General features: G+C 36.7%; 1 protein-coding gene across 30 annotated transcripts in view; it reads left to right on the top strand.

Annotated features, from left to right (window-relative positions):
• The window catches only part of SYNE1 (spectrin repeat containing nuclear envelope protein 1), a 518,696-nt gene that overhangs the window by 72,049 nt on the left and 419,913 nt on the right, over positions 1 to 26,734 (top strand). For all 30 annotated transcript variants that reach the window (XM_078370315.1, XM_035297742.3, XM_035297743.3 and 27 more), the window contains exon 3: positions 16,010 to 16,071. In XM_078370315.1, coding sequence (XP_078226441.1) covers positions 16,010 to 16,071 — 62 coding nt within the window. The remainder of the gene's footprint in view (positions 1 to 16,009; positions 16,072 to 26,734) is intronic.

Raw genomic sequence — 26,734 nt, 5'->3', positions numbered from 1 at the left:
TCAACTGTATGGTTTGGAAATATTTCCTCCACTCCCTAGGTTGTCTCTTCCCTCTGTTGATGTTCCCTTTGCTGTGCAGAAGCTGCTTAGTTTGGTGCAGTTCCATTTGCCTGTTTGTGCTTTGTTGGCTGTCCTTGTAAGGTCATATCCAGAAAATCATTGTCTAGACCAATATCAAGAAGCTATTTTGCCCATGTTTCATTCTAGTACATTTACGATTTCAGGACTTACATTTAAACCTTTAATCCATTTTGAGTTGATTTTTGGGTATGTTGTAAAATAAGGATCCAGTTTCACTTATTTGCATATGGATAGCCAGTTTTCCTAACACCATCTCCTGAAGGGACAGTCTTCCTCCATTGCGTATTTTTGATTCCTTTTTCAAAGATTAATTGACCGAATGTTATATGTGGGTTTGTTTCTGTGCTTTCTGTTCCAATCTATGTATTGTTGTTTATGCCAGTACAATGCTGTTTTGATCACTATAGCTATATAATTTAAAATCGGGAAGTATGCCTCCAGCTTTGTTCTTTTTCCTTAAAATTGCTTCATGGTCTTTGGTGGTTCCATACAATTTTTAGGACTTTTTTTTTAAATTTCTATTAAAAATGCCATTGGAATTTTCATAGGAATTACATTGAATCTGTAGATCATTTAAGATAATACGAACATTTTGACAATACTGATTCTTCTGATCCATAAAAGGAAATATCTTTTCATTTATTTGCCTTGTCAGGTTTTTACATCAGTGCTTTATTGTTTCATTATACAGATCTTATATCTCCTTGGTTAAATTTACTTCTAAGTATTTTATTCTTTTTTTTTTTTTTTTTTTTTTTTTGAGACGGGGTTTCGCTCTTGTTACCCAAGCTGGAGTGCAATGGCGCGATCTCGGCTCACCGCAACCTCCACCTCCTGAGTTCAGGCAATTCTCCTGCCTCAGCCTCCTGAGTAGCTGGGATTACAGGCACGCGCCACCATGTCCAGCTAATTTTTTGTATTTTTAGTAGAGACGGGGTTTCACCATGTTGACCAGGATGGTCTCGATCTCTCGACCTTGTGATCCACCCGCCTCGGCCTCCCAAAGTGCTGGGATTACAGGCTTGAGCCACCGCGCCCGGCCCTAAGTATTTTATTCTTTTTTATGCTATTGGGAATGAAATACTTTTTAAATTTCTTTTAAAAAAACCATCTTTTTAGATAGTTCATTGTTTATGTATAGACATGCAACTGAATTTTGTATGTTAATTTGTATCTTATAACTTAACTAAATTTATCAGTTATAACAGTTTTTTTGGTGGAGTCTAGGGTTTACTCTACATGAGATCATGTCATCTGCAAACCAAAAAGTCTATTTATTCCTTTCTGATTTTTATATCTTCATTTCTTTTTCTTGCTTTATTGATTTGGGTAGGAATTTCAGTGCTATGTTGAAGAGAAGTAGTGAGAGTGGCAGCCTTGTCTTTTTCCTGATCTTGGAGGAAACATTTTCAACATTTTACCATTCACTATACTATTAGCTGTGGGCTTTTCAGGTCTTTATTGTGTTGAGATACATTCCTCCTGTACCCAAGTTTTTGAGAGTTTTTAATCATAAAAGAATGTTGAATTTTGTCAGATGCTTTTCATGCATCTATTGAGATGATCATATGACTGTTATTCTTCATTCTGTTGCTATGGTGTATCACATTGATTGACTTGCATATATTAAACCATTCTTGAATCTCAGGTATAAATCCCATTGATCATTGTCCTGTTGAATTTGGCTTGCTAGTGTTTCACTGAGAATTTTTGTGTCTGTGTTTATCAGGATATTGGTTTGTAATTTTCTTTTCTTGTATTCTTATCTGGCTTTAGTATCAGAGTAATGCTGGTCTTATAAAATGAGTTTGGAAGTGGTTCATTCTCATTAATTTTTTTAAAAGCTTGAGAAAGACTGGTATTAGTTTTTCTTTAAGTGTTTGGTGAAATTCACCCATGAAACCATCAGGTCCTGGGATTTTCTTTGTTGGGAGATTTTTGATTACGACTTTAATCAATTAGTTCTTCAATTTCCTTCCTGGTTATTGGTCTGTTCAGATTTTCTATTTCTTCTTCTATTTTTTTTTTTTTTGAGATGGAGTCTCATTCTGTTGCCCAGGTTGGAGTGCAATGGCATGATCTCAGCTCATTGTAACCTCCACCTTCCAGGTTCAAGTGATTTGCCTGCCTTGGCCTCCTCTGAGTAGCTGGGACTATAGGTGCATGCCACCACACCCAGCTAATTTTTTTTTTGTACTTTTGGTAGAGATGGGGTTTCACCATGTTGGTCAGGCTGGTCTCAAACTCCTGACCTCAAGTGATCCACCCACCTCAGCCTCCCAAAGTGTTGGGATTACAGGTTAAGCCACTGTGCCTGGCCTTCTGTTCTTCTTGATTCAGTTTGGTAGGTTGTATGTGTCTAGAATTTATCCATTTCTTCTAGATTATCGAATTTGTTGATATACAACTGTTTATAGTATTCTCTCATTATCCCTTATATTTCTGTAGTGTCAGATGTATAATAAAATATCTCCTATTTTATTTATTTGAATCTCCTCTCTTTTCTTTAGCTAAAAGTTTTTAATTGTGTTTATCTTTTCAAAAAGTAACTCTTAGTTTCGTTGATTTTTTTCTCTTGTTTTCTAGTCTTGATTCCTTTTATTTCTACTCTAATCTTTGTTATTTCCTTCCCTCTCCTAAGTTTGTGCTTAGTCTTTTCCTTTTGCTAGCTCCTTCAGGTATAAAATTAGGTTGCTTAAGATCTTTCTTTCTTTTTTTTTTAAGTAGGCATTTATTACTATAAACCGTCCTCTTAGAACTTATTTTTTGCATCTTCTAAGTTTTTGTAGATGGTATTTTCATTTTCATTCATCTCAAGATAGTTTCTGGTTTCCTTTTTGCTTTATTTTTTGGCCCATTGGTTGTTCAATAAATTGTTTAATTTCTACATATTTGAGAATTTTCCAATTTTCTTCATATTACTGATTTATTGTGTTATATTTTTGTGGTCATGGAAGAGAAGATATGATTTCAATTTTCTTAAATATGGTAAGAGGCCAGACAGCAATAGCTCATGCCTGTAATCACAGCACTTTGGGAAGCCAAGGTGGGAGGATCGCTTGAGGTAAGGAGTTCTAGACTAGCCATGGCAACACAGTGAGACCCTGTATCTACAAAAAATTTTAAAAACATTAGCTGGGCATGGTGGCACAGAGCTATAATCCCAGCAGCTTCTCAGGAAGCTGAGTTGGGAGGATTGCTTGAGCCCAGGAGTTCTAGGCTACAGTGAGTGCCACTGCCTGGGCCACAGATGCAACCCTCTCTGTAAAAATAAATAAATAAATAAATAAATAAATAAATAAAAATTAAATATGGTAAGACTTGTTTTGTGGCCTAATATATTATCTATCCTGGAGAATGGTCTGTGTATACTTGAAAAGAATGTATATTCTGCTGTTGCTGGATGGAATGTTCTATATAAGTCTGTTTAGTTTATAGTGTTTTTCAAATCTTTTGTTTCCTTATTGAGTTTCTGTCAGCATGATCTATTTATTGTCAAATGTGAAGTACTAAAATCTGCTACTATTATTATATTGCTGTTTATTTCTTTCAGTTCTGTTAGCATTCATTTTACATATTTAGGTGCTCTGATATTGGGTAAACATATTTATATTGTTATGTAGTCTTGCTGAATTGACCCTTTGTCATTCATTATATAATGATCTTCTTTGTCTCTTTTGACAGTGTCTGACATCTTCATTGTGTGATATAAGCATAGTCATCCTTGTTCTCTTTTGGTTACCATTTGCATGGAATTTCTTAATCTATATCTTCACTTTCAGACTGTGTGCTGCCTTAAAGCTAAAGTGAATCCCTTGTAGGCAGCATATAGTTAGATCTCATACTTTTTAATCCATTTGGCTGCTCTTTGTCTTTTGATTAAATAATTTAGTCTATTTACACTTAAGATAATTATTGGTAGTTAAGGACCCAGTATTGCCATATTGTTAATTGTTTCTATTTTGCAGTTATATTATTCCATTCTTCCTCTCTTGCCATTCTCTTGTGATTTGATGATTGTTTTCTGAGGTGATATGTTTTGATTCATTTATCTTTTGTTTATCTACTTACAGATTTTTTCTTTGTGGTAACATGAGGCTTATATAAAACCTCTTATAGTTATAATAGGTTACTTTAATCCTGTAACAATTTAACTTTGACTGCAAATAAAAACTCTGTACTTTTAACTTCTCTCTCCATGTTTTATGTTATTAATATCAAAATTTACAACTTTTAATAATGTGTATGTATCCTTTAACAAATTATTGTAGCTACAGTCATTCAGTACTTTTGTATTTTACATTTTGTAGTAAAGTGATTTGTGTGCCACCATTACAGTATTAGAGTATTATGAATTTTGACTACACTGTGAACTTTACAATGAGATTTTACTTTTCATGTATTTTCATGTTGTTAATTAGCTTTCTTTTATTTTAACTTAAAGGACTCTAACATTTTTTGTAAGGTAGTTCTAGTAGGGACTAACATCCTCAGTTTTTGTTTATCTAGGAAGGTCTTTATCACTCCTTCATTTGTTTGTTAAAGATAGGTTTTCTGGGTTTAGTTTTATTGGTTGACAGAATTTTTACCTCCACCAGCACTCTGAGTACATTATCCCACTCTTTTTTGGCCTGCAAGGTCTCTACTGAGAAACTGCTTATAATCTTATGGAGCTTTCCTTGTATGTAGCAAATCACTTTTCTCTAGTTGCTTTCAAAATTCTTTGTCTTTGACTTTTGAAAATTTGATTATAATATATCTTGGTGAAGATTTCTTTATGTTTAATTGTTTTAGGATTCTTGGTATTCATGAGCATGAATGTTTATTTCCCTCTCTAGATTTGGGAAGTTTTCTGATATTCTTTTTAAACAAGCTTTCTTCTTCTTTCTCCATATCTGCTTCCTCTGAAGCTCCCATAATATGTATATTGATTAGCTTCACGGTGTTTCATGTTTTCCATAGGCTTTCTTCCCCCTCTTTTATCCTTTTTTCTCCTTCTTGATCCTCTGACTGAATAATGTCAAGCCTGTCTTCAAGCTTGCTGATTCTTTCTTCTATTTGATTGAGCCTACTGTTGAAGCTGTCTATGTGATTTTTTTCAGTTCAATTATTGTGTTCTTCAGCTCCAGAATTTTTGTTTGGTTCTTTTTTATGGTTTCTGTCTCTCTGTTGAACTTCCCATTTTTTTCAGGTGTTGTTTCCTGATTTGGGCTAGTTGTCTTTCTGTGTTCTCCTTTAGCTCACTTAGCTTCTTTATTAGAAGATTATTCTAAATTATTTTTCAAGCGATTCATAGATCTCCAGGCCTTTAAAGTCAGTTACTGGTACTTTATTTTGCCCCTTTGGTAGTGTCATATTTCTCTGATATTTGGTTTGTTGTGGCCTTAAGCTGGTGCTTGTGCATTTGAAGACATAGGCACATCTTCCAATCTTCAGACTGGCCTGGCCTTACCAGGGAAAGTCATTCGCCAGTCAGCCTGACCAGGGATTCTGAAAAGGTCAGCTGGAAGGGTCCATGGATGGGCATGCTATTGAAATCCTTGGGAGGGCTGGCCTGATATTTTGGTCAGGGGACAGATGAGCCTGTCATCATCTTGCCATATAAGGCCTGACTGGTATTTTGGACCATGGGAGTAAACCTAGAACTATGGTCCATTAGTATGGGCCTGGTGGCTGGGTCTGTGGAGGACTCCCTCTGTCCTGTTCTGCTTCTCCACACTTAAAGTTTTTTGCTCTAAAGAGTATATTCAAAAAACCTCCTGCTGACAAAATCCCTTCTAGAATTTGTTTCCCTGTTAACCTAACATGTGACACATGATATAATAATAATACCAAGGCAGATGCAAATATAGACATGAGAAAGGGAAATTATTCTGTAGATTCCTAGGTGAGCCAATTCCCATAAACATTTCCTGCTCCGTTGAGGAGGCTTGAGCAGTAGTAAAATGGGCTGAGAATGAGGACAGACAAGGTTGAAGAACTGGATGCAGAAGGTCAAAGTATGCCTGAATAGGAGAAATCTTTATAGTTTGTAGCTTAGGAAGATAATGGAACATCATGGCCTAGCTTGGAGATGCTCTATTGATCAGCTGGATGCTGGCCATATGGTTTCCAACATGGCACAGGGGGAAAGGGAGTCAAGAAGGTTTCATTTGACTTTGGCACTTGCTTGCTGAGGTACCCATTTCTGACACTGGTTTCCTCATCTGTGAGCTGGGAATTGTGCCTACATTGCCTGTCTTTAGATTAGATGTGATATATAAAGGTATTCTAGAAACCCGAGTGGGCAATTTGGACATGAGAGTAGAATGAAGTGATTGAAGGTATAGGCTTTGGAGGCAGACAGATATTCACGCTCTACATTTAGTGTTGTGTCACCTCAAGCAAGTTGATGAACCTCATTTGCAACCCTCACCAATTTCCTCCACCCTCACCAAGTTTACATGTAAACTTGGTGAGGGTGGAGGATATTTCCTCATAGGGTTATTGCAAAGTTTGAATTAGATAATATGTGTGGTGAATATATGCAACGTATGCCTGCCACATACATTCTAAATAGAAGATAGATTTTTATTATTAAAAATAACCTTTAAAATTATACATTATTATACAAATAAGCTTGAGCATCCGAGGTTGGATTAACACTCAGGAAATTTATTTGTGACACCCACCAGCTGCTGTCTCATGTGGAAGCCCCTGCAGCTGCCGTGATGGCCACAGTTCTGAGATCCAGTGGATCTTCCATTATGAGGAAGGTCATTAATACCACTCTAGATCCAAAGCAGCCAGAAGCTACAGCGCCACCTGGCGCTCTGTGCAGGATTAACTACTGAGTGCCGGTCTTCCAAGTGGCTAATTGAATTACAAACTGGGGGTTGAATTTGAGATTGGAATTTCCAACGCTGGCTCTTCAAACTCTACGATTTGACCTTATTTCTCAGACTGACTCTTTTAGGTTCTTGCTGCTTTTCACTTGAACTCCACCTAAGATTTATGAGTTTTGCTGTTAAAATTGTAGCTCTCTTTACATTTTCTCAAGGGGACAGGAGGTATAAAACGTAGGGAAATTGTGTCAGATTATTCTATCAGTGCTTGGATATTGATAAAATAATATGTTAATATAAATGTATAAATATATAATATAAATACGAATGCGTAAATATATAAATATATTTATCTTATTTTAAATATAATTAAATATAAATATTATGAGAGAGAGAGAGAAGGAACATTTGACTCACAGAGTGAGACTAAAAAATAATATTATCGGCAATTTGAAATGCAAAATTCCAAAATATGAAAATGTAAAATTGTAACACTGAACCTATTTAAGATAAAGAGCAGTAATTTGATGAAAAACAACAATGAAACTTTGAAAACACTCTCTGGGAACAGTCACGTTTATCTGAGAGAACTGTAGGTTTTTAAACATTGTCTAGACTAAATATTGGACATAAAATATATGAACAGTGTGACCAGCTTTTCTCCCCCCTTTTCCCCTATTCCACACAAAATGATGTATTTTGAATGGTTGAAACTCTTAGTATTGAAATACAGTTTCACATTAAAATAAAGTGGTTGTTTGAAGGTAGCATTTTAAGACTCCCTTTTTTACTGTTGCCCTGGTATTGATAAGAGCTCATAACAGGAAAATATTTCATAGTTTTGGTGGCTTTCTTGCAAAAGCAGAGACGCCACATTTTACAGGAGAGAGCTGGCTACATGTGGCAAGTTTGTCCAGCCTCAGCTTGAAGTCCTTCTCTAAGCTTCTGTGCTCTCTGCTTGGAAATAACCCTTCCTGCAAGAGATCAGTTGTCTTTGTGTTTTCATTAACATATACCTCTACATGTAATTCAGTAGGAAAATTCTTAGACGTAAATACAGCATTTTCTCCTTGGCTTCCATTGTAGCAAACAGTAGTAGGGTAGGCTTTCAGGTTTTTCACAATAATAATCTTTAATCATGTAGCAGTGATATTTTTTAAATCTACTAATATATTTCATGTCACTGTTCTTAACTTTTCTCTGCATTTATAAAACCTGGACTGTGGTGTAATGCTTTTTGACTGCTGTTCTCCCCCCGGACTCTCCGGGACCAAACTCATCCTCTCAGCTTGCATCCACAGCTGGTCAGCAGGACAGCTGGTACACATGAGGGGCACAGTGGAATTTATTAAATAAGTGAATCAAATAATCAGCAAATCAATCTGGTCAAGATTAGGTTAGGGTAAGAGTCTGACTACCTGATTCTGTAACTCTTCAGCCTCCATTCCAGTTTCTAGATTTTGGGCATATTCCTTCACCCCCCACTATTCTTTAGTTTCCTTGTTCATATCCGAGTAAATGATGTTCTTTGTGTATGTGGCAGGTTATTTTTGAGAACCAAAATGAGAAATACACATAAAATATGAATAAATTCAAGATCTATACAGATATAAGGTCAAAGGTATTTGATTACTTTACTATCTGATCATTGTCTTCTGCAACATGATATCCATAAATAGAGGAAGAAAAAGGTGTCAGGGAAAAACCCACAAAAGTTCTTCTTGAAACTATTCAGATGTGGTCTTGATCTAGAACTCAAAGGTTAGAAGTGCCGCAATAAGCTGTGCCATTTTTCCACTCATTGTATTGATTGCTTCATTCTCTCTATTGTGACTATGACTTTGGAGTATTGTACTCTAATGATTACTCTGGAGTAATTATTACAGCGCCATCCCTGCACTTCTGTGTTATTCACACAATCCTTTATCTGAAAGTCCAAAGACCCCAACTTTGTTTTCAAACTCAGAATCTTTTGGATTTTAGAAATGTAATACTGTGCACATACTATTTATTATGGTTCACTCTCAATCAAGGTCTGTGGCAGCACCTTGCAATCAAAGACAATGTTTCTAATCTCAGCAATTTGGGAGGCCAAGGGGGAGGCATCAGGTCAAGGGATCGAGACCATCCTGGCCAATATAGTGAAACCCCATCTGTACTAAAAATACAAAACTTTGTTGGGCGTTGTGGTGCACACCTGTAGTCCCAGCTACTCAGGAGGCTGAGGCAGGAAAATTACTTGAACCCAGGAAGCAGAGGTTACAGTGAGCTGAGATTGCACCACTGCACTCCAGTCTGGCAACGGAGTGAGACTCCATCTCAAAAAAAAAAAAAAATCTGCAGAGAAAAGTAAGAATTTTCATATTAAATGGAATAACAAAAGACTATATAAATAGCCTTTTCCCAATTCAGATCAGTTTTTTGCTACCAAATTATTTACAACAAAGTTACAAAATTGAGGCCCATCCACGGCTTCAAGGCTGATGCATCTTTCCCCTCCTCTCTCCTACACCCTGATACATATGAGATGACAAATTCTTCATGAGATGAAAGCATTTCTACATTGTTGTCATCCTAGAAACCAACCCAGTGTCTAGCACATTGTCTAATGTATGTGTACTTATATAACTGCCGCCACTGTGACAAATACATTAAAATTTGGTAAATTTTGAAATTTTTTCAAAATATATTTTGCTTGATATAGTTCTAAAATTATTTTTAGAGGTTTAGAATTGTAAGATAAACCAAAAGCACTATCAGGATCTATACACTCTCTCCCACCCACACCTTTCTACCACCTAAGGTCAAACTTTCCATATTTGAATGACATAATTTCAGACATCATATTTCCATTCATATTGGAAAAATTGTGTAATTTTTTCTTTTCTTTATTTCTTTCTTTTTTTTTTTTTTTAACAGCGTCTCGCTCTGTGGCCCAGGCTGGAGTGAAGTGGCACAATCTTAGCTCACTGCAACTCCGCCTCTCGGATTTAAGCAAGTCTCCTGCCTCAGCCTCCTGAATAGCTAGGACTATAAGCATGTGCCACCACACCTAGCTAATTTTTTGTATTTTTATTATAGACAGGGTTTCACCATGTTAGCCAGGATAGTCTTGATCTCCTGACCTCCCAAAGTGCTGGGATTATAGACATGAGCCACTGCGCGCAGCCCAAATTGTGTAATTTCTATATAACCTTTCAGCAAAAGCCTTAGATTGACTATATTTTGTCACTTTTCAAATAGATATATCTCACAGTAAAGGATTTATGCCTAAATTAACATAAAATCATGTTAATAGCCCAATGAGAATAACTTTTTGGAGTTACGTATTGGACAATAATAATTCATTTTAAACACTGACAGTCATTGTGATGTTATACATGTTTTCAAAAGTTAACACTGGCTTATGCCCATTGTCACACATAAATGAAAAGTTTAGGTAGAGGTTGTCAACTGGGTTGTTTTTAGCCCCCCAGTAGAAATTTGACAACATCTGGAGATATCTTTGATTGTCGGACTAGGGTGCAGGGTGCTGCTGGCATCTAATGTGTAAAGGCCCACAATGTTGCTAGATCTATAATGCAGAAGACAGACTCCCACGACAAAGAATCATCTTGCCCAAAATTCCAATATTGCCCAAGTTAAGAAACTCTAACTTAGGAACCGAGATACTTCTATTCCTTTCATCCCATCAACCTCAGCTTTAAAGTGAAATAGTACTACATTTTGCAAATGTAAATATAATGAAATTGGGCTCTTTTGATGTAGCCACTGGTTTTAAATACAAAAGAAATGCCACTCCAGTTCCCAAAGTCTTAAGAACAATGTTTAAGTTTTTACTGGCATTCACTTGAAAAAAACAATTTGAAGCAGCCATTAGAAGACTCAACACAGGCAAGACTCCCTAAAAATTCTCTTAACTCATCTTTCCCCTCAAGTCCACGGCTGTAGATAGCTATTAATTTTCTCTCCTCTCCTCCTCTGACCCTTCTCATCCATCCGTGTCAGAACTCATGCAGAATAACTTTGGTTGCCCTGTTCTTTGCATTTTTAATCCATTACTTGTCTGATTAGAACATGAAAAGCCTAAGAGACAAGCCCAAACAAGTAAGCCTAGAATCTTTTCATCATGGAAAACAGAGTGAAGGAATAGAAGAGCCCTGCCACCAACCGCCCCCACACATAAATGCCTTTATTTCAGTTAGCCTTTGCTGTGTAACAAACTGCTCAAAAATTCTGTGACTTAGTCCAATCACAGTTCATTCTTTCTGACAATATGTGGATTTGCTTGTTAGTTCACAGTTAAATATGATGGTGTCATAAGGACACATATATAAGACAATATACCAGGCAGGGGGCTGATCTTTAGGAGTACAATGTTGAGAAAAATGCTTTCTTTCCACAAGAAATTTGTAATCAAGTATGTATGAATGTGGGAGAGTGGAGGGATCAGACACATCGGCCTTAAAGTCTTAGACCTGAGTCTGTTGACCTCACCTGGGTTCACCTATGACTGAGTTCATCCACAGGGCTGACTGAGCTAGAAGATCCAAGGTGACCTCATTCATGTGTCTGGTGGTTAGTTCTAGCTAACACATGGGACCTCTGAATTCTTCCCACATGGAAACATCTCCTAATATAATCTGCTTTCTTTGCACAGTGGTTTTAGGATGGAGATCCAAGACAGCTAAAACAGAGACTGTACAAACTCTTAGGGCCTAGCATCAGATAACATAAAGTCATTTCTTCTGCATTATTAATTAAAGCAAGTACCATACAAGATCAGATGCAAGGGGAAGGGAAATTGAGTCTACTCCGGATGGGAGGAAGGACAAAGACACCATACAAAGGAGGATGCATAGTTGGACCAGAGGATTTTGTGGCCATAATATAAAATCTGTCCTCTGGTCACTAGTGTTTGTTTTCTTCCTGCTTGGAGAATACATTCATCTGCTCTCAAGGCATCAAAAGTCTCCTCCAGCTCTCAGTTTGACATTAAGCTCCAAGTCCAGTGTTGCATCATTTGCATCTGGTCCAGATAGAGATGAGGTTCCTCAGGTGAGATTTCTCTCAATCCTCAGACCTGGAAACTAAGAAGAGAAGTTACCTGTTCCCCATTTCTTCAACATGCAGTGATGAACCAGGAGTGGGGTCATTGCAATAAATTCTTCTGTCTAAGAACTGAGAGAATGGAAAGGAGGGAACAATTATGGTCCAGCCATTCTGAAATCCATTGAGGTACACACGGCCAGTTCCTTTCATCCTGTAACAAGGCATGTTCCTTGTTATCTTGGTAAGAAATGGCTCATGATTGTCACTGATAGTTTTCCTAGCCTTCTTCCTGGCCACCCAAAGTTGTGGCTCCAAAATCTCTTGCTCATTTTGAATCGTGCTGTGCCTTCAGTGAAAGCTGTCTTCCTAAAAACTTATCTGTAGTGCATTCTATGGCCCAAAATCTGAACTTTGAAACAAACTTTGGTCACATATGAGGCTGCTGTGGGCTGTGCCCTTAAGATGCTTAGAAGCTGGTTTGTCTAGTTGAAAAGGTCAACTAGGCACTACCTTAAATCTTTCCAAATGGTCTTTTTCCCCAGCCTTATTGAGGTATAATTGATGAATACAACTTATATATATTTAAGGTGTGCAGTGTGATGATTTTATATACATATAAATTATGAAATGATTACCACAATCAAGTTAATTAACACATTCACGATGACAGATGAATAGAAAAAGAAAATGTGACACATACACATGCAATTGAATATTTCTCCATAAAAAATAAGGACATCCTACCATTTGCAATGACATAAATGAACCTGAAGGACATTATGTGAAATTCAATAAGCCAGCTACAGAAAGAAAGGTACTGTGTGATCTCACTTATATGTGGAATCTAAACAAGTCCACCTCTTTCTGAGTTTTCAACAATAATCACACCTTTGATTTCCTGTTACCCTGAAGCTTTTTCTTACCTTGCAAATCTTTTCCGGAAAGGCTAGGAATAACAAAACATCTTATTTTTCAATGCATCATATCCTAGACTTCCGTGTTTCCTCTGCCTTATGCCTGCAAATGAAACAGCCCATTTCTCTCTCTTTCAGCACCTTATAATGTGCAGGTAAAAGAAGTGATTGACACTTACAGCATTCTTCAAGGAAATCTCCCTAACCAGAATGATGAGTTTGAGTTACAGCAGGTGACAGAATATACAATATAAAAAATACATACAACTCTTCCTCCAATTTCCAATGGCATTTCCCTCACTGCTCATTCAGCCTTCACTCATAGTTTCTTTGTATCCTTCCAATATCCTTCCCCTATCTGGCCCCAAGGCCACACCACATGTTTTAGATCTTTGTTAGAACACCACAGTCCTGGTAGCAATTTTCGTTTTGGTTAGCCTTTCCTGTGCAGCAAACCACCACCAGACCTTAATGGCATGGAGCAACAACAGTTTAGGGTTTCTCATGTTTCTGTGGGTGGGCTGGGTGTTCCTTCTGCTGTGCCTGGGCCCATTCACATGGCCACAGAAAGCTGGAGGATCATGAAGTCATGTGAATGGGCACAGGGCAGGTCCAGGGCAGCTCACTCACGTGTCAGGCAGCTGTTGCTGGCTGCTATCTGAGACGCCTCCATTCTCCTCCAAGTGATTTATTCACGAGGATCCTAGACCTGCTTCCTTATGTAATGCTCTAGGAGAAGAGTTGAATTCCAGTATAGCCAAAGTGGAATTTCAAGTCCTCTCAAGGCCGGGCCTCAGATGCCACTTAAAATCACTTCTGTCATACTATTGATCAGTGCGGGTCTCAAAGCCAGCCCAGACTCAAGGTATGGGGAAATGAAATCACCTCCTAAGAGAAGGGGCAGTAAAATCACATGGCAAATGATGTGCTGACCAAGATGGGAAGAATTTATGGTTGTATTATGAAATCTGCCACAGCCTGGTCCTGTAAATGTTTTTCATTTATATATTCAGTTTTAATATCTTAACATTGAATAGTTATAAGCATTTGTAAATTGTTTATTTTATTGTGTTGGACTATTCAATATACTTCAGACTCTACTCATATGTAATAAAGTTAGTGATGATTTTAGTAATTGTAGATAAGCAATCAAGATAATATAATTCTGATCCCAAGTCAAGTCATTTGACTGTGGCTGGTAATTAGTAATCATTATATTGTCACCATACACCTTTGCTGTTGTTTTCCTCTTTGTTGGCACATCATTTGGTTGCGGGAAACAATTCAATCAGCATATGTCTGTTTTTTCAATTTCATTCCAACATTTTATCGAGGTAAATTTGCCTGCATCGAAAATGATGAAAAATCTTTATTAGATACTGCCAGGAATTATGTGATTTTAAATATGTGATTTATTTTAAATTAACATTTACATTTTTAGATAATTTAAATCCTTAAGATTTTATTTAAACCATCAGCATTAAAGAAACCTATCAAACTTAATAATAATCTGCAAAAAAAACTTTAAAAGGTTCATCAAAACCTATTGCAAGTTCCTGCAAATGTATCAGTGCATGGTACTATTTATTTATTTTTGCCAGAGATTGCAATTTCATGCATAGATATATAAATATTTCTTTCTTCTTAGTATGAATTAACTTATTTATTTTTGAGACATAGTTTCACTCTGTCACCTGGGCTGGAGTGCAGTGGCATGATCTTGGCTCACTGCAACCTCTATCTCCCAGGTTCAAGCGATTCTCCTGCTTTAGCTTCCTGAGTAGCTGGGATTACAGGCACTTACCACGAAGGCTGGCCAATTTTTGTATTATTCATAGAGACAGGGTTTCACCATGTTGGCCAAGCTAGTCTCAAACTCTTGACCTCAGGTGATCCGCTTATCTCAGCCTCCCAAAGTGTTGGGATTACAGGCATGATTCTCAGCACTTTTCTTGGTATATAAATATTAAATGGGATATTAATTACAGATGGATACCTCTATTTATACCTCTAATTAAAGTCTACCCAAACCCTACCTTTTTTCCTTTCTATATTAGTTTTCTCTTGTTACATAACAAAGTACCATAAACCTTGCAGTTGAAAGCAACATTCATCCGTTATCTCCAAATGTTTGCATGTAAGAGGTCCATGCAAAGCTTAGCTATATCAGCTGTTCAGGATCTCGCAAGCTGTAACTAAGGCATCAGCTGGATTTCATTCTTATCTGGAGGCTCAACTGTGGGAGAATCCACTTTTGGGCTCTGTCACAATGTTAGCAGAATTCATTCTCTGTGGCTGTTTGACAAGAGCCTGGTGTCTTACTGGCTGCTCACTGAGATTGCACTTCACTTCTGAAGGGAGCCTCTTGCTCCTTGCCATTGTGGTCCTCTCCAAAGGAACTTCACAGCCTGGCTGGTTGCTTCTTCTAGGCCAGCAGGAGAATCTCTCACTCCAGTCAGCTAAGCTGGAGTAACATAAAGTAACATGATCACAAGCGTGGCCTCTCATCACCTGTGTCATATCCTACTCGCTAGACACAAGTCACAGGTTCTGCCCATGTTCTGCCTACACAAAAATTGGGACTCCATGTAGTGGGAATTTTTGGAGACCACTCCATAGTATAGTCACCACACTGCCATCTGGGTGAAGCTCCTTTAATGCTTCACGTATACAGCTCTGTCTTATTGCATTATTGCAAAACCCTCTGCTATTCATAGCCCTTGCTTGTCCATTTCTACCTGTAGATATTTTATAGCAGGGACTTTGCCCTATTCAGCCCTCTGTATCCCTTTGCACATAGCATAAAACTCAGCACTTAGTGGTCTTGGTGAATTTTTATTTTTAACAGCTTTGTTAGGTATAAGTCGTCAGTGAATTTTAAATAAATGGATGAAGGTAAAAATAGGGCTAACATATGGCAAATTTTAAAGCATTTGGAGATAATTTTTAAAGGAATAGTCTATATGATGATATAGGTGAACTTTTGTGGACTTTTCCCTTCAAGACAATAATTGATAAAATGAATGAGAAGATAAAATGATTTTATGATTCTTTCCAGATTTGTGTAACTATGACTTTTTCTCATTATACAACTTCATGATATATTACATTATTAACCAGATTTCTTTTTCCTTCTAGATGAACAAGAGATAGTACAGAAACGAACTTTCACGAAATGGATCAACTCTCATCTGGCCAAGGTAAAGAAAACTACCCAGTATTACAGGTTTACTTAGATTGAGCCAGTAAATCATTAAATGCCCAGTATAACAAAATGCTTCTGTTACTGCTTTCACTGTTGCTAATCAATGATAGTGGCAATCTTATTGGTTGGTCTAGCTGTTGCCTATGAGTGTGGCATTTGCTAACATTGTTACTATAAGTTCATTACAGAAGAAATAAACTTATAGCTAGAGTCAAGAGGAGTTACTTCATGTGAATTCTGTGAATCTTGAGGAACTATTTCATCCAATTATTTTTTTAATACTAATGTGTATGTCATACCAAAAGGAGAATTTGTGCTGAATTTTTGTTTGTGTGTGTTTGTTTCTATTTGGAACACAAAGAAACTGTAAATGATCTGTGCTAAGCAAAGGATTTTATCTAAAGTGATTACGATAGTGTCTGTACTCTCATCTCTGGTGCTTTGATTTAAAAAAGTAACCACGGTAATTGGACATGAAAGGACTGAAATCATCCTGGTATTATTCCCACTGTCATTAAATGACATTAGGTGACTATATGTATATATATTGTATATATATTATAGTATATACATATATATCAATGTCTTTGAACATTAATGCTAATATGAAGTAAATCTGAGTCTTGATGCAGTATAATACAATTAATTTATTGTACTGCTGATAAAAAAGTAAGCAAACCAGGAGATATCACATTTGTAAAAATAAATTCAGGTGACAGGACAATTGTGTCTGAATTCAGTTAGAGGATTCTCTCATAATTTTTAAAGGGACAATCTATATTATATATAATTGGAGTTATTTTGACTCTTCCGTCAAGAAAATAATCGGTTAAATGAATTAGATGATAACACAATTTTATCTTCCCATTTTTTCTCCTCACTTTTGCTGAGAGTGCTGCCTGTAGTATATAAAGCACAACCCTATAAACAGGTTTTGATCAGGGGCTTCCCCAAAGCCATTTTGATAGTGCAGAAGCAAACAAAGCATGACAGTTTATCCTACTCCCATTTGACAGACTCGCTGCTTACATTGTGTCTATGCTAGCCTTTGAAGACAGGAAAAAATTAGTAAAACACTTTCCCAGGCCTGTTGAGGGTTATTTAGGTGGTTTTCAGTTGTTTCATATTATATCAAATACTACAGTAAAAGTCCTGGACATGTATCTCTTGAGCACTCATATGATATTTTCTTCTTAGGATACATTTCTACAAGTGGGTAGTCAACAGATATGCATGATTATGATTTTAATATACTCACAATCCAGCTATGAGAGAAGACTAGAGTGACCTGCCTAGATGCAAGATAAACTAGGGTCATCTTTCCTATGCTCTATTCCCCAAAACCACTTTGGTGAGAAGGGAATTTGGCCCAGTAGTTGCTCCAGAATCTACTCTGTAAAATGCAGTGGATACATAGATTAATGACGTGGGGGCTTGTTTTTTCAAGCCTCAGTTGCCGCCACCTGGCCACTACTTGTACTGCAGAATTGTCATCATTGAGGAAAAGTTTTTTTTTTTTTCCAAAATGAAAACATAGTTATTTTTTTAGTGTTAAGAGGTTACATAATTGTAAATAATAATAACAATGAAACTTTTAGAAAGTGTAAGAAAAGTAAAAGTAATCTTAAATTACATAATCCAGATACAGTCATCATTAAGATATTGGTCCACACTTTTCTACACATGGTTTCATATAAATGGTTTTATAGGATATTGTTCTGGAGCTTCTATTTCACCCATCAATCCAGGACAATAGATAGAACTATGTAATTATTATAATGGCTAAGCAAACATTCATATTTATCTGTGATGAGTTAGCCAGTTGCCTTTTGAGGATTATTTAGGTGCTTTTCAGTTGTTTCATATTATATCAAATACTACAGTAAAAGTCCTGGACATACATCTTTGAGCACTCGCATGATATTTTCTTCTTAGGATAAATTTCTGGAAGGATAAATATCAACAGATATGCACAATTATGATTTTAATATACTCTAAGAATCCCTATTTCCAGGCACTATTAAAACATCCTTCAAAGTTTTTAACAGTTAGGGGTTGGAACTGAACCCTGGAATGATGGAGGTAATGAGCTTGTCTCCCTTTCATATTTGATGTTTCTTTGCATGGATATCCTGGTATACCTAGCTTTGTGCTTTGGAATGTTTTTAGATAAACTAATAGCCAAACCATTTATGAGTTAAATTTACCATTTCCAAATATAGCTTTAATAACAGATAGTGGCAAGTTTAAGAGCTGGGATGTTTAGTTGAGACTACTTTGCTTAGTTGCAAATTAATAAACTTTTGACTTATAATTAAGTAAAACAAAGCCTTTTACTGATGACAGTTAATTCTAGTGTAACAATTCTTTATAAATATTATGACAGCAGTATGAAGTGTGAGTATACAAATAAGATTGCAATCTGTTTTTTTAAGTATACTTTTCTTGTTTTTCTTTTTTACATTTATTATGGTACGTAAAATATGCTTTTATTAAAACAAATATCTTATTATAAATAAGAAAAAACCTAAGGATTTTCTGTGTTTTTTTTCTTAATGCCATTTCTACTACACAGATGTAGATCATTAAAACTTGTGGGTATAATTATCTGTTCTTTTCTGATATTTATTTTCAAATTGAGGTCTTAATGCTTCTTCAACTATGCAAAACATTGCAAATCACAAATTGTTGGTATAACATTAACAATTAGTGGGTTATTGTTATTTCATATACCTGATAATTTCTTTCAGGGATGGGGCTCCATTTTTAGACATAAAACCTGCAATTTTCTCACTTATCAAGAATAAACCTATATCTTTCTATTCTGTTATCTCTGTTAATGAAAGAATGTGGAGTATTTTATTAAATTAGGCCAATATTTATCTTTAGTGATGGTTTTTCAAAGTTAGGTTTCTGACTCACAGCATCTATTGATAAAACGTGTTTCTAAGTTCTCACCATGTACCAATTACTGTGCCTTAGCAACTTTATCTCTTATTTATTTAATCCTTACACAAGAAAATGCAGTATTTTTATTATTTTCTAGATTATGAACCAGAAGCTTAGAGTTAATTAATAAGCTCATCGTTACATAGCAAGTAAATGACAAAGCCAGATTTCAATCCTATGACTCCTAAGCATGGACACTGTCAGTCAGCTTGGCCTGCTTTAGTGAAATACCACAGACTGAGTGGCTTAAACAGCAAGCATTTATTTCTTATAGTTCTGGGGGCTGGAAGTCCACAATCAAGATGCCAGCAGATTCAGTTCTTAGTGAGGGTTCTCTTCCGGGATTGCAGATGGATGGTTGTCTTCTTCTTCCTATAAGGACACTAAAAAATTCTATTGTGGGGAGACCACCCTCATGACCTCATCTAAACCTAATTACCTCCAAAAGACCCCACCTCCAAAGACCATTGCACTGAGGGTTAAAGTTGCAACATATAAATTTTGGGGGGACCACAAACTTTCAGTCCTTAACAGGTACTAATCATTGTGTTATCCTCCCATGCTTCATTTGTTTATTTATTTATTCATTCAGCAAATACTTACTAAACACCTGTTATGTGCTAGGGATTGTGGATACAATGATGAACAAAGGCAGATACAGACTGTACCATCATGGCACTGATCCTCTAGCAGAGGAGACCATCACAATGAAGGGTATGTGATAAGTCCATGACAGGAGACATGCAGGGTGACAGTGAACACATGACAAGCACAGCCAGCTACACAGGAAATCTGAAAAAGGGCATCAGAGACTTTCAGAAGAGGAAACACTTACGCTGGACTGGAGAAAGGTCCTGGGGTTGGGTGGGAAAAGGAACAAACGCTTTCAAAAGAGGAGAAGTAGGCCGGGCACCGTGGCTTGCACCTGTAATCCCAGCACTTTGGGAGGCTGAGGCAGGTGGATCACAAGGTCAAGAGATCAAGACCATCCTGGTCAACATGGTGAAACCCCGTCTCTACTAAAAATACAAAAAATTAGCTGGGCATGGTGGCGTGTGCCTATAATCCCAGCTACTCAGAAGGCTGAGGCAGGAGAATTGCCTGAACCCAGGAGGCGGAGGTAGCAGTGAGCCAAGATCACGCCATTGCACTCCAGCCTGAGTAACAAGAGCGAAACTGCATCTCAAAAAAAAAAAAGAAAAAAAAGAGAGAAGAAGTAGAAAGCATGGTAGAGGAAAGGGAAGGAGAGAAGTTCAAAATACCTGAAAGTGTAGATTCCGGGTGTGTTAGTATGTTCTCACACTGCTATAAGGATATACATGAGACTGGGTAATTTATAAAGGAAAGAGCTTGAATTGACTCACAGTTCCTCAAGGCTGGGGAGGCCTCAGGAAACTTACAATCATGGCAGAAGCGGAAGAAAACATGTTCTTCTTCACATGGTGGCAGGAAGGAGAAGTGTCAAGCAAAAGGGGAAAAGCCCCTTATAAAACCATCAGATGTTGTGAGATCTCACTATCACAAGAACAGCATGAGGGTAACTACCCCCATGATTCAATTACCTCTCACTGGCTGGCTCCCTCCCATGACACATGGGGATTATGGGAACTACAGTTCAAGATGAAATTTGGGTGGGGACACAGCCAAATCATATGACCAAGAATAGGGTGGCAACAAAGGAAACTGAGAATTGGTCAAATGCCAGTATTAAAATAGTTTGGACATTGTGTTATGGGCAGTGGAAGACATGAAAGAACCTTAGACAGGATAATGAAATGATCATTCTGACCCTGAGCATCTCTCTCTCTCTCATGAATTGGAGTAGGAACAAGAAAGGTTAGAGATATAGTGAACTTGCAGTAAGTCAGATGAGAGGTGAGGGCAGCTTGGACTAAAGTAGTGGTGGGAGAGTAGAGAAAGTGGATAGATTGAAAAGATGTTTAGGAATGGACCTGATAGAACTGAGCAATTTGAATCTTGGAGGAGAAGGAGTCAATAATGACTTCTAGATTTCTGACCGGAGCAAATGATTAAGATTATTCACAGATATAGGGAATACAAGAAGCTTGGGGGGAAAACTAGTAAGCTCAGTTTAGATGGAGAAATTAGTTGGTAAAGATGAACCCATTTGATTTGGCAGTTTGGAAGTCACTGGCCGCCATTGGGAGTGGACATGTTATAGTAGAAACTAGACTCTAGTGAGCTGATGAGTCAATGAGAGGTAAGGATGTTTGTACATTCAATATACATTACATGTCCATGAGATAGAGTATTAGCTTGTGCAGAACATTGGCTTTGGTAAAGCTGTTTTAATAAAGAGTGGTCTTGAGCCTGCACCTCTATAGGAGGAAATGATCAAGAACTTGTAGAGAGGGAGAGGCTGAAAAAGAAGGCAAGGAATGGTATTCTGAATGAACAAGGCTCTGGAGGAGACAGGATGAGAGAAGAAATTAAGACCACACGCAGAGGGTGTAGGTTTGTGCCAGAGCAGATATTTCCCCTTCTCTGAGACTAGCATTGGGAATAGAAAAGTGGCTGTGGCTGTGCTTGACTTTGAGATAGGCAGAGAGACGAAGACAGAGGTGGTGTGGACTTGAATTTGAAGGAATTCTCACTTAATGACCACAGATGTCTTAGTTTAACAGCATAGTCCTTGCATTTTTTAAGCAAAGAAGTTAAGAAGGATATATTTAAAATTTTATGGTTAAAAAAATGGTTCTTTTCACGTTTTAAAATTTAACTTTGAAAATGCCTAAATTTTATGTAAGATTCATAGGCTGTTATAGTTATTTAGTACTTCAGCCACCCAAAGGAGCAATCTTTTGAAAAAGCCTTTGTAAAAAGTTAGATTTTTAAATTAGACATATGTAAGTAATCTTAATATTTATATTGATCATTTTGTATTATCAAATGCTTGGAGTTTCAAATTTTCTCATTTGCCAAATAGAATGGAATATTGTATTTTTATTTAAATATCTTTGATTCAATCTTTATGATATTTGACTGTGAGAGACAAATAGATTGCTTGTCACTAAATTCTTTGGGCAAAAATAGGTCTCAAATACCCATATTTTACTGTTTCCATAAATGGAGCATCTTTTCAATATGCAATGAGCAGTCCTTTATCCTTCTGCCAGCCTTAAATTTGTGGAGACATCAACAGAAGGCACTGAACATTTTAAATACTGTCTCTGGGATGAACTCAGGCATGATATGAGCATCTTTTCACTTTTCAGAAAAACTGCAGAAAAAAAATTTATAAAACATTATTTAGGTTCCCTATTAATTGCTGAGATTGCCATAAAAAAGTACCACATACTGGGTGGCTTAAAGTGAGAAATTTATTATCTCAGAGTTCTGGAGGCTCAAAGGCCAGGCTCCTTCTAAGTCTTTGGGTAGATGTCTCACTTCAATCTCTGCCTCTGTGTATGTCTGTGTCCAAATTTCCCCAGTGTGTGAGGACACTAGTTCTGTTGGATTAGGACCCATGCTAATGACCTCATTTTAACTTGATTATCTCTCAAAAGACTATTTCCAAATAAGGCCACATTCTTCAGTATTTTAGGGTGTTAACATTTCAACATGTCTCTGGAGAGTAGGCACAATTCAACCTATATCAGATTTTATTAAGAGCACATTTTGTTTTAATACCAAGTTAGATGCATAAGCTCTTTTAAAGGGAAGCATTTGGATTTTCCATGTTTCAAAAACAATCTATGCAAATCATGAATTTAAGTGACATCTCTATAGTTATAAAATATCACTTTACTGGTGATATTTCATCTTCTTTAGTTGTCTTTCAACCAGCAGTGCTGAAAGATAACATGGAAACATTCTGAATAGAATTTTACTCCCATCTGTTTCCTTGTACACACTTTGGTGAGACTATTAATGAACTCAGACAGGAAGATAAAGCGGCAAAGAGGAAAAGATAAATGCAATAATTTACACCTCAAATAATTTTTTAGTTGTTTTTCTCAAGCTATGTTAAGGAGGGGAGTTGATGGATCTGTTAATTAGCTTGATTTAATCATTTCACAATATATGCACGTACCAAAAGATCATTTCGTGTACCATAAATATATACATTTTTTATTTGTCAGTTATATCTTAATAAAGACAGAGAAAAAATAAACCCACTTTAATTTGTTAACCCTAAACATTCTAATGAATTAGTTATTTTCAAATATGCAATTAAAACATTACAAAGGAAAACCCTATTTCAAAATGAATAGCATTTATTAATTTATTCCTAGAATATATTAGCTTATGGTTAACAAAGATCTAGTTATCACAAAGTTTATGCAGATTAATAAACATTTTGCTAATAATCTCTGTCAAAGTTCCTTCTTTAGAAATTTGTTTATTTATTTATTTAATATATTTATTTATCTATTTTTGAGATGGAGTCCTGTTCTGTCACCCAGGCTGGAGTTCTTTGGTGGGACCTCAGCTCACTGCAATCTCCTCCTCTCAGGTTCAAGTGATTCTCCTGTCTCAGCCTCCTGAGTAGCTGGGATTATAGATGCCTGCCACCATGCCTAGCTAATTTTTGAATTTTTAGTAGGGACAAGGTTTCACCGTGTTGGCCAGGCTGCTCTTGAATTCCTGACCTCAAGTAATCCACCCACCCTCAGCCTCCCAAAGTGCTGGGATTACAGGCATGAGCCACCACTCCCAGCCAGAAATATATTTTATTTCTCATACATTTATTCAATAAATATTTTTAAATGCTGCTTAATAAGCTAAGGAATATTCTAGGTGTTGAAAATGTAGCAATGAACAAAACAGAAAAAAAAATCTTCTCATTATGAAGCTTATATCCTAATGGGGGAGACAGACAGTAAAGAAGTTCAAGAAGCTCTTCTGCTGAACATAGACTGAAGGGAAGCAAGGACAGAAGGAGGGAGATAAGTTAGAGGTTATTGGAACTATCCAGCCAAGGTAGTAGTGACATGGACCAAGATAGTGGCAGTGGAGGTGATGAGAGGTGGTTGGATACCAGAAGAATTTTGAAAATGAAACCAACAAGATTTGTTGATGGATCAGATATTGAGTGTGAGCAAAACAGGAGTCAAGGGTCACCACAACTTGTACCAAATAAAACAAATAACTTGGAGAATATGCTTATTTTATACCATATGGTAAAAAAGGAAACTTTATTACATTTGAAAATTATTAAGAGCTGAGTTTTCCAAGCAGATTTAAAGCTGAGCTGGAGGGCAGTTATTGCCTTTGGAATATTTATTGGGAATTAAATTAAATAAGGAAGTGGAAAGGATTATGCTGTTACAGGAAACAAAAAAGGATGGAAACAATCTTCCTACCTTTGCCAAGCAGAAGTGGAAAATGATCACAGTAGTGCTGTTACAAAGGGAGTGAAAGAGAAGCAGATTACACATACAATTTTTAAATTACTACACCTTGTTACTGGAGATATTGGAAATATTCAATTATATTTTCTGAATTAAATGACAAAACCTGTTAGACATTAATTTTATTTGACTACTGCCAGTAGTTATAATCATGATTTCCTTGATCTGGTCCAAAGACACCCTGGCATTTTAAGACATATTACTGTGGGGCCTCCTTGCCAACCTTTGGGGAGGTCACTTGCTCCATATCTGCTGGTTAACCTCTCTTCCTTTCCACTCCTCTACATGACTGTTGTTTAACTTGCTGCTCCCACCCAGAAGATAATCATCATCACATGCCAAAAGTCCAGAATGGTCCTGGGATGGGAATTTTTATCCATATACTGTGTCTTAGCCTGTGAAATAATTCCTGCTTGAAAATTCTATAAACCAGAAGTAGTGGTTTATCTGGTTCTAGAAGTTGTGGGTTGTTTTGTGCACAGAGATTTCAAGGGTGCACAGAATGCACATGGAGAACACAACCTGGCCTTGAGGCCTCCCTACATGCAGTGCAGAAGAAAATTTTGTGACTATCTCAGGTCATGACTCTTCATCCTGTTCAGCATCCTGACTCTGTACAATAGTGTGTGTGCCTCAACTGAAGTCAATAGTTAACTGTGACATGTGCTGTTCCTCTAGGCATTTTCTGGCTCAGTTTTAATGGTATCACAAGGTACCCAGCAATCACAAAGATTAAGCCATAGGATATGTGTTTAGCATTTTAAAGAAAAATGTTGTAGCTTTTTATGGCAAAATGTTTTGAGAGCTCTTTCTGCAAGAGGAAAAAGCATTTACTAGAAGACTAAAGGTGATTATGGATGATGGCAAATGACAACCTAGATGGTCCTGGCATGAGACAGGTGATTTGACCATTTTCTTTGTTAAATACTAAATTATTAATACTGAAATTCTACTTTATTAGCTATATGATATTGGTCAATAGGGATTCTAAGATTGTAGAAGATACGTAGGAAATTTGTACTTCATAAAGTGATGATATGCTAGTAATGTTTCAAAGTAGCTTTCTGTTCTTCCACAAAGCAGCCACTATGGAAAAGACTATATGTCAGTTCTTTAAAAAGTAAAGATAGAGTTAATATGTAGTCTAGCAATTCCACTTCTGGGTGTATATCCAAAAGAATTGAAAGCAAGGGCTTAAAGACATACTGATACACTTATGCTCATAGTAGCATTAATCACAATAGCCAAAAAATGGAAACTATCTATCCATTGATGGATGAATAGATACAAAATGTCTGGTATATCCATACTATGGAATATAATTCAGCCTTAAAAAAGGATGGAATTCTGGCACCTGGGTGAACCTTGGGGACATTATGCTAAGTGAAATAAGCCAGTCGCAAAATGACAGATACTGTGTGATTCTACTTATAAGAGGTATCGAGAGTAGTTAAAATCACTGAAAAGAAAATAGAATAGTAGTCGCCAGGGGCTGAGGTGCAGAATGTTGTTTAATGGGTATATAATTTCAATTTTGAAAAATGAAAATGGTGGAGATCAGTTGCACAACAATATGGAAATACTTAACACTACTGAACTGCATACTTAAAATGGTTATGTGGTACATTTTATATTATGTGAATTTTAGCACATTTAAAACTTAAAAAGTTAAACTACATTCAAAGGAACATGTCCCAAGATCCCCAGTAGATGCCTGAAACCACAGATGGTACTGAACCTTATTACTGTCCACTAGAACACATTTCTGTTCATGTCCTCTACCCACAAATGTGATGAAATCTTAAGCATTTTTCATCTTGACTAAGCATTTATTGTTTGCTCTGCCCATAACTTTTCTTAAGGTATGACTGTCAAACTACCATGTCTTTTTTCCCTGCTTTTTACAGTTGCACAGATAAAAGATTTATTCTTACCATGGATCTTAGCAATCTCAGATTTTTTTTCATTTGCTTATTGAGAACTTTCATCTTTTTGCTTAAAGGAAGCACTTTCCAGCATCTCTTTAGCATGTCCAAATTGCCAGCATCGCCACACTTGTACTTTGTGGTCATTATTAAGTTCAATAAGGATGACTTGAGCACAGGTACCGTGATACACGGCAGTTGATCTGATCACCTAGACAACTATGAAGGACAAGCAGGTGGGTCAGGTAGAGTAGACAGTGTGAATAACCCAGGCAAGGGGATAACTCATGTTCCAGGCAGGATAGAGTGAGGCAGCCTAATATTTCATCACACTACTCAGAATAGTGTGCAACTTAAAACTTATAAATTGTTTCTTTCTGGGATTTTTTGTGTAATATTTTCAGACCAC

Source organism: Callithrix jacchus, chromosome 4 (genome assembly GCF_049354715.1).
Source record: "Callithrix jacchus isolate 240 chromosome 4, calJac240_pri, whole genome shotgun sequence".
NCBI classification, from domain to species: Eukaryota; Metazoa; Chordata; class Mammalia; order Primates; family Cebidae; genus Callithrix; species Callithrix jacchus.
Note: the sequence above shows the minus strand (reverse complement) of the source record. Positions and strands in the feature narration are given on the sequence as shown.